This window comes from Danaus plexippus, assembly GCF_018135715.1.
Source record: "Danaus plexippus chromosome 16 unlocalized genomic scaffold, MEX_DaPlex mxdp_23, whole genome shotgun sequence".
NCBI classification, from domain to species: domain Eukaryota; kingdom Metazoa; phylum Arthropoda; class Insecta; order Lepidoptera; family Nymphalidae; genus Danaus; species Danaus plexippus.
Window position 1 is genome coordinate 2,497,668 of NW_026869851.1, and position 15,915 is coordinate 2,513,582.

Sequence of the window (15,915 nt, forward strand, 5' to 3'; positions counted from 1 at the left end):
CAAGAGATAAATTATAAGTAATGTCCAATTTCTAAAACTGCAAAGCACGACTTCTGCTGACCGAACCCCAAAAGTTTAGATTTAGATTTTTTGAGACTCTCAAGATTCAAAGAACATCCTCCGTTATATATTAACGTCTCAAGTCATATTTTGAACATTGCGTAATGTTCAAGATGTTTTATATAAATTATATTTCGATAAAACAAAAGCTTCGTAACAAAATAATAACATTTATTACAACGCTATTTTCAGCAAGATCTGAGATCGATAAATGAAAATAATAGATTATAGATAGAAAGTGAAATAAAATAGATTGTTATCTTTTAAAAGACTTGTGTAAAGAAATATATTTTTATTCTTATTCACATAACATACTCGTTTACAAAATTAAAAACAAATATTTTTTCATTAATACCCATGTTCCTTGTATCCACCGGGATGGCTGCCAGCTATATTTCCGTATCCACCTGGCGAAAAAACAATACTATATTAACATCTACACCTGTTAGGAAAAAATTTTTTTGGTAAGGTAATCAAACAAAATTATTTTATGTAACTATGTAACTTCATTCTTATAAAATTATAAACTTTAAACACTTATTATCAATAGTGGGAACCGTAAGAACTATAGTGTGTCTTACCCTGTCCTGGGAAGCCGCCCTGACCGAATCCTTCCTGTCCGAAACCTGGCTGACCGAAGTTTCCTGGACCATTTTGGAATCCTTAAATAAGAATAATTTGAATTTAGGATACTTCTTTCAATAAATCACGGTAATATAAACGCATTAAAAAAGTTATTAAATAAACAAATCTGATCTTAAAACAAAACAGTAACATTTATTACACATTTTTAAGCTTTTTTCACCTTGGTTCGGGTATCTTCCAAACGCGGGGTCGAGGTTTTGTTGTTGATATCCTTGTGGAAACCCTTTGGGAAGAAACAAATTATAAATTAATTAATAATACGATGAGAAAATGTGTTTAACCGTAACAATATTTTCATATAGTACATTTGTTCATGTAGTTAATTTGTTCATCATCGTAACCTCTTCTCAAATGGAGAAGGTTAGAGCATTAATCACCACGCTAGCTCAAGACGGGTTGGCGATTTCAATCTTAAAATTTGAAATTACAAGACCAGGTTTCCTCACGATGTTTTCCTTCAACGTTAGTCAGTGGCGTCTAACAACTCTTAGAAAGTACATATGACTCGGAAAAGATTACATAAGTACTTGTCAGGTTACGAACCCGCGCCCTCACGTATGTATTTTAACATAGTTATTATTATAGTTATTACATATTTCATATGTATTTTAACATAGTTTTTTTTATTATACATATACCCTGCTTTTATGATTCTGAAACTAGACTTGATTTATATAATCCTCGATAAATAAAATTTTGGAATCCTTAAATAAGAATAATTTGAATTTAGGATACTTCTTTCAATAAATCGCGGTAATATAAATGCATTAAAAAAGTTATTAAATAAATTTGATCTTAAAACAAAACAGTAACATTAGTACACTTTTTTCACCTTGGTTTGGGTATCTTCCAAATGCGGGGTCGAGGTTTTGTTGTTGATATCCTTGTGGAAACCCTTTGGGAATAAACAAATCATTAATTAATGAATATGGTCAGCGAATGTGAATGTAAAATTTTTTGAGGTGGTAGAGCCTAGCTGTAGTCTTGTAACTACAGATCGAACATGGGCTGGCTCGACCGGGGAAGTACCACCCTCTTACAGAAGATCGGCGTGAAGTAGTCTTTTATTGCTGTGTTTCGTCTGATGAGTGAGAGAGAGGGTTGCCCATTCCTTTTTCCCACCTTTTCCTGTCACTTCCTTTTTCCCACCCCTCCCTATTACTAAAAAAAAACAAGTTAAGCAACGCATCCGCAACAGAGATGTTGCGGATGTCCATGAGCGACGGTGGCTAGTGCCCACCAAGTAGACCGTCTGCTTGTTGTTTAATTTTTTTATGTATGTATAATGACATTTACATTTACCCTTGAGTATCGATTTAAAAACTAGACTTTATTTACAAAAACTCACCGTATGTAACCACAGCTAACACGAGTAATACGCACAGAATCTGAAAATACGTAGATAAATCAGTGTAAAAGTAACATTTTGTGTTTTCATATTATAAATAAAACCACAGATAGATAGAACACATTATTCAAAAGAAAATAAAGACACAAATTAATAAAATACTAACTTTGATAGACATGTCTCTTTCTCGTTCAATATTACACCGTACTTAGAAAGAAACGTCTTACTTAATTTATACAAATCTGTTATCTGTAAAATTTTAGCGTCTGACCTCATGAGGTCACAATGCATGTATTGTAAATATAAAATTTATCTAAATGACATAATTATTTTACCGAGAACAATATTACAAACAAAATTCTAAATAAAACGATGAATAAATGTAAATTCTGTATGAGTTCAGTTCAGTCCATCCAAAAGAATATCGTTTGTTATTTTTCTACAGCGTCTTGGCAAAACTAGGAAATAACCTACTACTCTTATAATTTACACATATATAAATAGGGTCCAAACCGTGGTTTTTAAAAATCGTGACATCAGCATAACTGACGTCACCAATGCCTATATTCTTGAATGTCGTCAGGACCTCAGACTGTTGAAGGTATCGTGCCGGAGTAATGTACAAACCGTCGTTTTTAAAAAGAGTGACGTCAGCATAACTGACTAGCATTAACTCGTAGACGGTTTGACGAACCCTAACTTCGAAGACGTCCGATCCCTGCAACGACTCTATCGAAAGAGTTATGCTGACGTCACACTGTTAAAAAACGACAAAGTGCTTCCTACTCCGTCATATATATGACGGGGTAAAATAGTTAATCGTCCATTGAGAAAAAAACATCACGGTACTATTTACTAAGTCTATTGACTGGAGTATACCTCTGCCACATATTGATGTATTGATGTAATAAAAACGAAGTAAAATAATTTCTGAATATGATCAACATAGCTTAACAAACCTTAAGATAATTTAGAAAAACTGTTATAATTCCCTAAAACAATATCTTCATCAGCTCGGTATTTAACGCAAGAATAGAAAATAACAAATAAAATCTTATTCAAAAAGAACTTTAATAGCTATTTGAGTCTATTTGCTAAAATTCTGTGATGCCGCCACCAGATTTTTGTGAAATACATTTCCGTCTTACGAAATAGAGTGAATATTTATAACTATATTTTATAGTAATATTTTGCTTTTTATAATTAACTTAATCCCGTATTTGCAACATGAATATAATAAGCGGTTCTGGTTGTTTTTTTTTTTATTTATTTTCAAATAAATTACAATAATGACACAAGTAAAGCAATATCCCAAGAAAGATATGTTTGCTTCAAACATACGAAGGCGGATCATAGTATTTTACGAATTATTTACGTCCAAATATTTTGTTAGTTTTAAACTGTATTCCATATAATTCAAATGTGTTTTTCATAAATTATTATGATGTCAATTATGTTTAAGAAATATCGTAAAAGTCAAAATCTTGTTTTTAATATTTTTATATCGTATAAATATAAATGATACTATTTTTTTTTTTCGGATTTTATTATTTTTTAAAACTACATTCTCCCGACGTTTCGGTTACTTTTTAGCTACGATGATCATAGGTAGACGAGACGTGAATGCTTTTAAAAATTATAAAATACGCGTAGTAATCCGTAAAATATTAGATTCATTTTAATGAATACTCGTGAAAGTCTTGGATCTCATCATATAAATATAATTGTGTATTGGCACCCTTTATATTATTATTTTTTACCTTTAAGGATTATAGGTAAAGTAAAATAAATTAATTGAGTTTTTTGAACTTTGTTTTAACATTAAAACTATTAGCTACAAAGCTGAAACACCCAGCCGATTTCGGAACACCCGTATCGATATTTGATAGACTCTGTGGAAATTCACCTACCAAACTATCGTTTCATTTGAAGACGATCCTGACGAAAATATTAATAATTTTCTTTATCTCTTCTTTATAAGTGAACTTTCTTTAATTACACGCAGTCGAAACTGAATTTATAAAGTTTTAAAAATCAATGTATTTTTACATTCATATTTTTTATTTTTACCTGCAAAAGTAATGACAGGTCTAGAATTTCCGCAGTTAATTCTGGTTTAAAAATATTCAACATAGCTAAATATTATTTTACGTGTCTTATAAATAACTGCAACAGACAAAGCTTCATAAACGAAAGTCTCATAAAAAAACCTTCATAAATATATAAAAGCATTATCCATTTTTTAAGTTAGTTAAACACGCAGATTAAAATAGAAGTGACGTAAGGTCAGTCATAGAAACAGAACGTATACAAATATATAATGAAAAGTAAACAGAACAAAAGAATTTGATTATATAGGAAAATATATATAACCTTTAAAAATAAAGTAATTAATCATCCTATTTATTTAATATATTTCTATATTTTTTCAAAAATAACAACTCAACGAAGACGAGGCAATAACTGCCAGCATTAGAAAAAAGTATAGGACCTGTTACAAAAAAAACGTTATTAAAAAAAAGTAGTTTTAAACGAATATTTGTTTACAATGACTGAAAGACAGAAATATATTTAATATGTGATTCGATAAGTGGATCCAGTGACTTAAATTTTTTTTTATTAAAATTTAAAATAAATTTATGTAAACCGAATAATATAAGACATATAATAAAAAAAAAACATTAAATCAAATGACAGAGTATAAGTAACGAAAAATAGGTTCACGTTCTTTGAAAAACATTTCTAAGGTCATAATTTACAATACAATGCATACGCATCAAAATGTAAGGCGTATATACTAATATTTAGTAAACTCAGATATTCATTGTTGGGATAGAATAAAGGTGTTTTTACACAGTCTCATAATGATAGCAAATGTGATATGTTATATGTATATTTTACTCACTTTCCCTGTTACTTTACAGCAGCCATGATCAAGAGTAGACGAGATGAAAGTGTTGGTCTTGTTATGATAATGAACTTAGAAATGTTTTTAAAGTACGTACTATGTAAGTATGACTTCGCTATATAACATAAATCATACACTTTATCGGACAAATATTTAACGACTAATTAGCTAATTATCACCAGATTTAACAAAAAAAAAAAAACAACAGTAATACATTTTTTTTAAATCATAAAATCAACATTCATTTTCCTCTTTAACTTCGTAACACTATGAAAAGTTTTAGTACAGGAAACGGTTCAGTGTCAAGAATATAAAACTACTAATCATGTATAAACGTCGACCTTATATCAAGAGTATTAAATATAATCCTTAACAAGACTTTCTTAGAATATACTTATTAATTAATGTACGGTAAACTTAAATTCTGTCGATAAAATTATGTTCATATCGGGTCGGGTGAAATAAGATAATATAAACTTTTAAACATTATATATTGACAAAATAAAAATTGTATTTAAAGTTTCACATAAACACTTTGATTACCAAGTTGGCACATCTGAGGGTACGACTCCATTATGAGGTGCGTTACTGACATCAGAGCCGTATTTGGAAAAAACGGCTTGGACTGGAGCTAGAAAATAATTCATAAAAATATTAAACCACATAAATTAAATAGATCTTTTTTTTTATCACAGACTTGAGGAAAATTCTGATTTGCTTTACTTCTTTATTCTATACATTCTTAAAATATTTGGTTTACGATTATGGAACACGTTTATGGTTATGGAAAACATTTTCAATAATAATAATAATAATAAATAAATAGTTTCAATTGAATATTTCCTCGTTAAAAAGTAATGAAACAATGGTTTTGAATTGTAATTATATATATATATACATATATATATATATATATATACATATATAGTTTACTATATATAATAGTTTAGTTTTTTTTTTACTGAATAAATATTTTCCATGATTCGTATAAAATGATTTTTATTTACCTTCCACATTCACGAGAGGATCGCTTGGAACTGCAGCTGGTAAAGTTGGCACCGCTGGAAAATTAATTTAAAATACACAATTTAGTCAACCTGAATTTACTTACATAACTAGGCTTCTTATAATAAGGTCGTATTTTAAAGCTATCCATTTCTAATTCCGTGAAAGATTCAGTATATTTAAAAAAAAAAATAAAAAACTGGAGACAGAGTATTGGATTCATAGCTGAGATGCATAACGAACACCTTTCGTTTTATGATAATTTTCCAATTACCCTTATCAGACTCAAAAATGTACTAAAAACATTTGTAACTTAAGAAAATCTTAATTTTATAGCAATTTTTTAAATGTTTACGCAGTTTCTTTATATTTTCGAAGCCATGTCTGTTGAATTAAACATTTAGATTTTCAATTGAAAAGAAAAAAACTCACCGAAGGCTGCGACTGCCAGCATCAGGAAAAAATATAGGACCTTTTACAAGAAAAATATGAAATTTAAAATAATAGTAATTTTAACAGATAAATTGTTTAATAAGAGACGTGATAAGGGGATTGGTTTACATTTTTTTTATTTGCCACAAACAAATAAAAAAATAATTAATAAAACGTACAATAGATGAGAAATAAATTCCAACGCAACCCTTAAAACATGGGACCAATTGTTAATAATAATAATAAAATAATCTTACTTACTTTGAAAAACATTTTAACTTCTTAGTTTTCAGTACAATGAATTCACATCTAAATGTGTGTCTTATATACTCCTTTAACACTTAGCCAAATTGTTTCGTAAACACAGATGTTCATTATAGAGACAATAGAAAGGTGTTTGGTTATTTTTCTGTTATAATACTGTGAGACAAATATGTATTACGTAAAATTAAACATCCGACTATTCAATGGTAAGCTTGGTTAATGACGTCATATAAGGTTCTCAACAAAATAGTTTTTGTATACTGAATCATATAATATTTTTATAACAAGCTAACATTTAGTAATCTTATTATTTAAAACATGTATAATATTGTGTTTACTTCTTGAGAATATATATATATATATATATATATATATATATATATATATATATGGTTTTGGTTGAATCAAATAAGAAAATATCTCTTAATTCAATGCAAAATAAATACTTGCGTCTATCTTACAAAGCTCAGTCACTTTTTTTACAAACAAAACAAATTGATCCAGAATGTATATATATTAATCTTATGAAACACCAGAAAAAGACTCAGTTAATTTACGAGTTTTATCTGAGTTAAGAGATGAAGGGAATATAAAAAGAGAACAAACAACAAATTTTAATCAGTATTTTAAATAAATAAATACCTAAGCATAAGCTCTGTATAATAAATATTTTATTCCAGAACACCCTGTAACTACACCTTACATGTACATTTATATTATTATGTAGCACAACATTGTAAAACTGAACTGGAATATGGGAGGGGTATTATAAACTTAGATTAAACATGGGAAATTGTTGCATATATTGATAACAGAGTAATCCCTACATGTTGAAACAAAGGATGTATCGATTATATTACCTTTAGTTTTTCTATTAAATATACAATTATAACTAGGCTTAACACTACACACTGACTTTTGGGTTGAGATAAGCTTTTGCCCTCTTAGATAGATTGTATATAACTCTAAGATAATTGTAGTCTACACATAACAAACAATTGTAATAGCAGTTTTGCAACGTAAGAAGCAAAACCGGAACTCCATTATAGGATACAATTATTATGCCATCTTTGGTAACCAAACGTACAATAAATAAGAAATAAATTCCAACACAACTCTTAAAACATGTGACAAAATGTTGATGATGATAAAAAAAGCTTACTTTTTTCGAAAGAAACGTGTTCCTTTTAGACAAAACCCAACAAATTCTATTAAATTAATTATGATCAAAATTAGCGGATTATTATAATTTGTATTTCTTTAAATGATTATGCCATGGAGAATAATGAAAAAAAAAACCGTTTCATTTTGTTTTTGAGTACCATCGTCGAAATCTCGAATAGTCACATAAGCGTTACCTCTACTCTTCTCCTAACAAAGGATCGTTTTTGTAAAGATTGAAATTCAGCCATTTTGGTAATCAATTTCTTTATTCCTAAATGACCCAAATCAGGTCTTAAATATATGCCAGTATTATTAAAAGTCTTAGAATTCAGTTTCCTCATATAGGTATCTATTTTTTTAATATAATTAATGGTTTGCCGAGTAACGTGCAAACACGAGCCAAGATGGTCGGGGGATGTCTTTTTTTTGGTTAATTGCAATGCACATCATACATTTTTATGAATAGGAATCTGATAATATATTCCGGCTTCCGTTTTGTCCACTGTAAGGTGTTTAGCCCATATCTTAAATTATGGCAGCTTAAAGATTATCATAAGTATTAGTATATATGTATGTATATACATATATCAATTTACAATATATATGTATCAGTTGAAGCATAATAAGAAAAGTATATTATATTGGCACTTGTTTTATTTCATTAATTTATTATTTACACACTTTCTCACAAAAAATCTAACACATCAGTGTCCTCCCTCTCCGTATCCATAATTGCCACTGTATCCACTTGGACCATATCCATATCCATCTACGGCAACAGGAGCTGCATAAGTGTTAATGGCACCACTCGCGAAGGCTAACGTTCCATCTTGAGAATTTCTGGCAACCGCCTCAGCAACAGCCTGAGCTTGAGCAGCACTAGTAGCAACAGCCGACGCTTGAGCTCTTGCGGCATTTGCTATTCGTGCTGCCTCCACTGCACGAGCATTAGCAATGGCAAGAGCATGTACGCGAGCAGCATTAGCGATTCGTTCAGCTTCCATAGCACGTGCAATTTCTACAGTAGCTGCAGCTGCCGCTCTCCTTGCTGCTTCAGCAGCACGTGCATTCTCATATGCGGCAGCTCGGGCTCTATTTAAATTCGCAATACGTGCTGCGTTTAGGGCTTGGGCATTTCGAAGGGCAGTTGCTTGTCCTGCCCTTGCTGCAGTTTCCGCTACTCGAGCACCTTGGATTGCCGCAGCAGCAGCATTGGCTATTTGAGCGGCTTGAACAGCTTGAGCGTTTTGTATCGCACTGAGCTGTGCTGCTCCTACTGCAGCTGCGTTATTGAGTGGAGCACTACTGCCAGCAACACCACTGTAAGATGGACCAGCAATGACAGGTGTACTAGCAATAAAAACACCTCCTCCACTTGGGCCAGTTGCTGCAACGGAGCCTCTCTCATACCCACCTCCTATGCGGGAGGCGATTATAGGAACGAATCCACCACTCTCCGCGACATGAGAATCTGTCCCCGGTGATATTTTATTTCGACCTGTAAATTTATATTTATTTTAGGCGTTACATTATCAATATCGTATATTTTATATACATATTTATATACAAACCCACCTTCCCCTAATACATCACATGCCGCTGTGATGAAAATGAGGATCTGGAAATCATGAGATGTGTTTCTAGATCAAAATATTTTACTTTAAAAATTAGGTATATTTTATCTTTTTTTCTTACTTTATTTTTCTTTTCATCTTAAAAAAAATATATTATTTCTATTTATGGTATGATTATAAATTGACTTCATACTATAGATCTTACCGTTAATGGAGACATATTTGTTTATCTTTCTGATACGCTTTCCAACCAGACAGATTGAAATGTGCAACGCATAACACTGATTGCATCCACTTTTATAGTTTACCCAACTACTTCGTGTTTTTCAACTAATTCATCGATATTGCCCTCTTCAAATTTTATTACGTCGAAGAAGAAAAAAACTCAACTCGTACATGCGAAAATTGTAACGGTTGACCACGCTTCATAGAGTGTTACAGACGAAAACAATCTTTATGTAATCATTCTAAGTAATAAATTTGTTTGGAAAACTTCTTTAATGATCCTATTATTTAAAAAAACTATGTATGTAATTCTAATTTACTATTGACATTCGCCATATAAGTCAGCGAATCCCCCCTCGCCTTCATTTTATAAAATATACGCCATCAGACAAGTGTTTAGCAAAGAAACATTAAATGAAGTTAGGTATTCAACATTTTATCGACAACAATTTATCATAAGAATAAGTACGAAATAAAAACTTCATAGTTCCAAAACAGGCTAATCACATGAGCTATTAAATTATTAATACAAATGAACATAAAGTAGAATTTAACCCATCTAGTAGAATCTCTATAATTTATGCGTATATTTAAAAGGGAATTCAAACGTCACCAAATAGATACAGGTCCAGTGATTGCAAAAAAAAGACGATTTTAATTAATTAAAAAAAAAACTCTCAATCTATATTTAAAACCGATAATATTATTATTGCTTTGCTATAAGAAACTGTTAATTCATAAATATATATATATAAATATATATACTATTGAAACTCTCTCGATTATTCTTTTCAAATACATTTCGACATTTTAATTTCTTCTGAAAACAATATCAAATAAAACTAATACCTGTTTAAACATCGTTTTATTCACATGGAAGCCTTGTGTAACACCTTAACAAATATTTATATGTACGGTCATATATTGCTTAATTGTTCATTTGTTTTTGTTTTCGGTTATAATCATCATCATCAGCCTATAGGAGGCCACTGCTGAGCATAGGCCTCTTCTCACATGGAGAAGGAAGACATGAAGGGTTGGCGATTTCAATCTTATACATTGAAATTATAAGACCAGGTTTCCTCACGATGTTTTTCTTCACCGTCCGTCAGTGGTATCTAAATACTCTTAGAAAGTACATATTTGATTCGGAAAAGATCACATTGTTACTTGCCGGGTTTCGAACCCGCGCCCTCACCTATGAGAGGCGGGGGTTCGCCTCCTGGGTTTAACCTCCAGGCAACCACGACCGCTATAAAACAAAAACATATTTAAATAGAAATTTATACATTTGTTACTTGAATGATAAATTTAATAGTTTTTTAAATAGAGGGGGTACATTTTTGGAATTTCAATAATTTTTATTCTATTTTCAGATATTATACATTTATTTATAGCACTTTCGATGTACTTGAAAGATGTGGAAGAATGGGATTTGTTAAGTTTATTATAATTCATTCATCTCATCGGTGGATAATCTTCAGATAATACAGTGTTAATAGGACTATGTACGCGTTACTTGGTCTCTGACTTCAAGGTCTTTTCACGGCCCTTTACTGTGACAGAATAACTCAAACACTTTTACTATATTTCGAAGCTTATGGCTACTACATAATTATATATAAGTAAAATATATAGACAACGCAATAAACTAATTTATCTTTTCTATAAAGTAGGATGTAAGCCAATAGGCCCGCATACCTTATACGTTTCTAAGATTTTTAAAAAACTGAATATTTTTTAGGGAAAGATTTTTTTTTTATTTCTATTAAATATAAAGAAAAGTTGATAATTATAATCTATAATTAGTCAAGGTGATTCATAAAGAGACCTACAGACCGTTTAAAAATAGCAGGTACTCTCTGTATTTTGTGTGAAAGTGAAATTTGCTTAGAATTTTAATTTGTGAAGTTAACTTAGAATTAAAAAATCATTTGACACTGTAACTCTTCTAACATCAGATGTTCTCAATTGCAAAAATATGAATTTACATCAGTATTTAATGATATAAGATCTCCCGGTACAATTAAATACCTACCATTTACTTCTTATTTAATAAGTTCTCTGAGGAATTAACTTACTATACGTTGCCCCATATAGAAGTGTGTCGTCATCAACGTGGAAATTTATAACTATTAATATCATTAACGTTTAGAAAGAACATTTCTATAAAAAAGCAAAGGGTAAAAACGAAAAATAATACTGATAAATTTCTTCAGAACAGTTACCATATTAATGTTGAACATATCCTTGTGAAGAATGTTTTTAAAGATTATTATACAGACTTTTATTTGAACTGATAATATCCTTAACTCCATTTGATTTTCATACAAAGAAATTCATTCAAATCGTTCCAGTTCTTTAGGAGTTCAGTGGCATACACACGTACAGAAGAATTAGATGTATTAAAAATTAAAAGAAATTTCTAAATAAACTATTTATAAAAATAAAACAACAAAATAATTACGCAATAATGTATTTTTAAATATACGCACACAAACAGGCCTTTATTGCGCCTAATTTTCAATATATCTGTGTAATATGATTCTTTTTAGGAATCTAAAATATTACGTTACATTGCCACAGAATTAAGTAATTTTAATGATATCCCTTTCCACCTAATCCATGTCCATAGTTTCCTCCGAGACTGCTGAGATATAAGGCACCTGAAGAAACTGGGGCAACGTTAGCGACCGCTACTTCGGCGCCATCAACTAAGGCAGCACCACCAAGACCATTGCCAGCACCACCAAGACCATAGCCAGCACCTCCTACCATGAGTGATCCTCCCCCAGTGTTTCTGGCGACACTGTCAGCAACAGCCTGAGCCTGGGCTGCACTGGTTGCAACAGCTGCTGCTTGAGCTCTCGCAGCATTAGCAATACGGGCTGCCTCTACAGCTCGCGTGTTAGCTATAGCCACCGCCTGTACACGAGCAGCATTAGCGGCACGTTCTGCTTGAACAGCTCGGGCGACCTCAACAGCTGCGGCTTCAGCAGCCCGTCTCGCTGCTTCAACTGCACGGGCATTCTCGTAAGCAGCTGCTTGTGCTCTTTGAAGGTTAGCCAGACGCGCAGCATTCAAGGCCTGAGCATTCTGTATAGCATTAGCTTGACCAGCTCTAGCTTGAGCCTCAGCAACTCGGGCTCCTTGGATGGCAGCTGCAGCAGCGTTAGCTATTTGGGTAGCTTGAACAGCTTGGGCGTTTTGAATAGCACTAAGTTGTGCAGCTCCAGCAGCAGCTGCGTTATTAAGAGAACCAGTACTGCCGCCATTAATAATACCGATACCAGATCCCATGAGGCCACTGAGTCCTCCAGGTACGACAATGCCAGCAGCTGGTGCCCCAATGTTTGCCCCATAGCTCACTAATCCACTCGGAGCAGCGCTAGAATAAGCTACAGCCGCGTCTCTGCTCATACCTTTAATTACAAAACAATAGTTAGTTAGTTAAACGGTGATATTAAGCCTACTTAATATATAATAATGAAAGACCTCTTAAAAATCAACTGACCTCCCATCACTTCATACGCCGCAGCGATGACAAAGAGAATCTATGGATAGATTTTTTATATGATTATTCAATTTTCATAAATTCCTATTTCAGCATATTAAAAATTGTCGATTTATTGTTAACTTACCGTAAGACGAGACATTGTGTTTTATTTCTTTACTACTTCACACGACTAAAAGTAACAGTTAACTTAATACCTTTAATGGATTGCATGCGCTTTTATACCGCACCAAATATTACTAATACCGAATTAACAATTCCAAGCCAATAAAGTGTGCCATCTTATTTGAATATGTTGACTTGTTAGTGTAAAAAAACAGAACCTGTGGGTTGCAATTAAACATGCTGCGAAACATGTATTGACACTGAATAGTTGGACTGGTTGATATAATTTTCATTAATCATAGTGTTAACTGGCAAAAATATAACGGAATGTAAAAATGTTTTTTATTTGAAAATCGTTCTGATTGATAAAAACTGCCTTAACAAGTAATAGTAAAGTCACCTTTACACAACTAGCCGCGCGTTTAACTGCATTATTAACTGCATTAAGAATAAAAAATCGATTAATTTTACGAGTAACTTTCCATATTGTACACTGTGGCTTTAAATTTTTTAATGTTTAAATTGAAGGCGTTTAATAGGAATTATTTAAATGTCTTACTGTCAGCCATCATATCATTTTAGACAGAAAGCAATCTTACTTCTGTCATACGTGCAAACACATCAATAATCGTGTTTTTTTAATAGCCAAACATTAGTTTTTACTACCTTTTAGAGAGGAAAAAAATTGTATATTAATCACTAAAATTAAATGACTTTAAAACTAAACTTACATCCATTATAATACAATCAATGCATTGTGTTTTCAGTTAATGTCACTCATTTCTAAAGTCTGTGATCTAAAGAAATGATATTCTATTTTATCGGACATGGAAAGGACAACTTTAAATTAATCTAAATTCATTAATATATTCGGATGGTAATAGATATACCTACATAATGTATACAACAAAATAAATACAAAAAAAAATCAATTGAAAACTTATACTTTCATTCAAGTCATAACTTTTCTTCATTGCCAATGACGTTGAAAATCAGCAAGCAACCAATCCAGTGATGATTATAATTTTCCCAGCTTTCCTTAGATTTGTGTGCAAGACGGTATGGTATTACTTAGCTTAGCTTTAAATTCTAAAGCAGTATAAAATATTCCATAGTGTTATCCTTTTTTTACTGCACGGATGCTTATTTACACTCTTTTTCGTCACGTTTACTGATATTACTTATTTATTTTCATACCTTTAAGTGACTGCAGACCTTGTAACACGGTATTAATATCAACTTAATTATTCCATACATTTCTCAGAGGGTCATTTATCTATGAACAAAAGCACATATTGACAGATGTATTGACGGAGGAGAGAAAAGAAATTGTGGGCCTTTAAACGTTCCTCAGACAACAGGTTTTAGAGTTTTGTAGCTTGAAAACAAAATATGAAACTATAAAATTTTTCTTCGCTCATGGATTTCAACTTCCACTGATATGAATGCTACAGTATTATACATTAAATTTGATCAATATAGCTCAAAGACAAAATTGAAATACCCTTTTATATATCGTTACCGTCGAATGCAGAAGCGCAAGTATGCATACAGTTAAAATTGCTATTATACCGTTCACAATATAAATTTAAATATTTTTATATATTTATTATCTAGAGGCTCTGATGTTTCAATTTATTTTTTTTTGTACCAAGAGTTACAAAATTAATTACAAAAGAGAAGTGATGCACAAAGGATAACTTATCTCTAAAAAGAGATCTCTACCAGAAACCCTATTGATAAAGGAAACTAGAGAAAGCGTGGTGTAGGTACAATAAATATAGAAAAGGAAAAAAAATAAAGAGATTTATATATAAGCATACAAAAATATATATAAAATATATATAAGATATATTCATAAAATATATACATAAATATACACATAAATATATACAAATAGTATAAATAAATAAACATTACATATCAGAAAGTGACAGAAGATGTCTCTTAAGTCGATGTTTAAATGCAGGTGCACTTGGACTCTCTTTGTAGACAGAAGGTGGGAGTGAGTTCCAAAGTTGTGCACCCAGGACAGAGAAGGATTTACGGAAAAATTTTGTATTAGAGGATTTACTTAAGAATAGTAAACTATTTGAAAATGTTTAATACTCCGGCAAAGGCGATAGACTGATTTAATTATATCTTATTGTTTCTTGCGTTTACCAAGTTTTTTTAAATTTAAATATTCCGTTTCTTCGGGTAATAAATGTTTAGGCTTTTTTAGATTTAACTCAATCCTTTAGTGAGAAAATTTAATTTAATGTTCGACATTAAAATTAATACAACATAACATATATTTTTTTTTATAGAATTAAACTTGGAACAAACGTACACATACTTTGTTATTTGTAATTAAGTTATTAAAAGTGTTTTAAAATTCATTGTATGTAATGAATAACATCCTGGAAATCCTTTGTTTACTTCAGTAACTATTGAGTTAAAGATTTATTTATGTGTGATGAAAACTTCACATGATTAATGTTTTCTGATACCTCCACATTATAACCAGATCCTCCCGCGTGAAGAAATAACAGATAAACAAAGAGAAATCTACAAACGTAATTGTCAAATCACCCGATATTAATAAAATGGTTATATCTTGTTTGTATTATTTATTATATCATATTAAATTGAACTCGTAAGTATTGAAAAAAAAATATACATCGATATT

At 31.1% G+C, this 15,915-nt stretch overlaps 3 protein-coding genes and 1 long non-coding RNA gene across 6 annotated transcripts; all 4 read right to left on the bottom strand.

Moving 5' to 3' along the window:
* Positions 1-216: 216 nt before the first annotated feature.
* LOC116771845 (mesenchyme-specific cell surface glycoprotein-like) lies at positions 217-2,332 on the bottom strand. Of its 3 annotated transcripts, XM_032663828.2 has the most exons (6): positions 2,220-2,331; positions 2,054-2,093; positions 1,538-1,600; positions 866-928; positions 642-722; positions 217-467 (listed from the first exon to the last, which is right to left on the bottom strand). In XM_032663828.2, the coding sequence occupies exons 1-6, from the start codon at positions 2,229-2,231 to the stop codon at positions 409-411; spliced, it is 318 nt and encodes a 105-aa protein (XP_032519719.2). In that variant the 5' UTR covers positions 2,232-2,331; the 3' UTR covers positions 217-408. The 3 variants fall into 3 exon arrangements, with proteins under 3 accessions (XP_032519719.2, XP_032519721.2, XP_032519720.2); XM_032663830.2 differs by lacking the exon at positions 866-928 and having other exon boundaries at positions 2,220-2,332; XM_032663829.2 differs by lacking the exon at positions 1,538-1,600 and having other exon boundaries at positions 2,220-2,298.
* Positions 2,333-5,435: 3,103 nt separating this feature from the next.
* Positions 5,436-6,758, bottom strand: LOC116771868 (uncharacterized). Its single transcript, XR_004353618.2, has 4 exons — positions 6,660-6,758; positions 6,399-6,438; positions 5,969-6,022; positions 5,436-5,592 (listed from the first exon to the last, which is right to left on the bottom strand). It is a non-coding gene; the product is annotated as an uncharacterized LOC116771868 (long non-coding RNA).
* A 1,721-nt stretch (positions 6,759-8,479) lies between these two features.
* LOC116771957 (antifreeze protein Maxi-like) lies at positions 8,480-9,620 on the bottom strand. Its single transcript, XM_032663967.2, has 3 exons — positions 9,606-9,620; positions 9,402-9,444; positions 8,480-9,324 (listed from the first exon to the last, which is right to left on the bottom strand). The coding sequence occupies exons 1-3, from the start codon at positions 9,618-9,620 to the stop codon at positions 8,531-8,533; spliced, it is 852 nt and encodes a 283-aa protein (XP_032519858.2). The 3' UTR covers positions 8,480-8,530.
* A 2,503-nt stretch (positions 9,621-12,123) lies between these two features.
* On the bottom strand, positions 12,124-13,334 carry LOC116772101 (keratin, type II cytoskeletal 1-like). Its single transcript, XM_032664144.2, has 3 exons — positions 13,267-13,334; positions 13,140-13,179; positions 12,124-13,047 (listed from the first exon to the last, which is right to left on the bottom strand). The coding sequence occupies exons 1-3, from the start codon at positions 13,279-13,281 to the stop codon at positions 12,224-12,226; spliced, it is 879 nt and encodes a 292-aa protein (XP_032520035.2). The 5' UTR covers positions 13,282-13,334; the 3' UTR covers positions 12,124-12,223.
* Positions 13,335-15,915: the final 2,581 nt, after the last annotated feature.

Excerpts from the sequence above, each read along its gene's own strand:
- LOC116772101 (XM_032664144.2), bottom strand. Across the intron at positions 13,048-13,139 it reads GGCGTATGAAGTGATGGGAG|GTATGAGCAGAGACGCGGCT; the intron begins GTCAGTTGATTT and ends TTGTAATTAAAG.
- LOC116771957 (XM_032663967.2), bottom strand. Across the intron at positions 9,325-9,401 it reads ATGTGATGTATTAGGGGAAG|GTCGAAATAAAATATCACCG; the intron begins GTGGGTTTGTAT and ends ATAAATTTACAG.
- LOC116771845 (XM_032663828.2), bottom strand. Across the intron at positions 929-1,537 it reads TGGAAGATACCCAAACCAAG|GGTTTCCACAAGGATATCAA; the intron begins GTGAAAAAAGTG and ends TTCTTCCCAAAG. Across the intron at positions 723-865 it reads TGGAAGATACCCGAACCAAG|GATTCCAAAATGGTCCAGGA; the intron begins GTGAAAAAAGCT and ends TTCTTATTTAAG.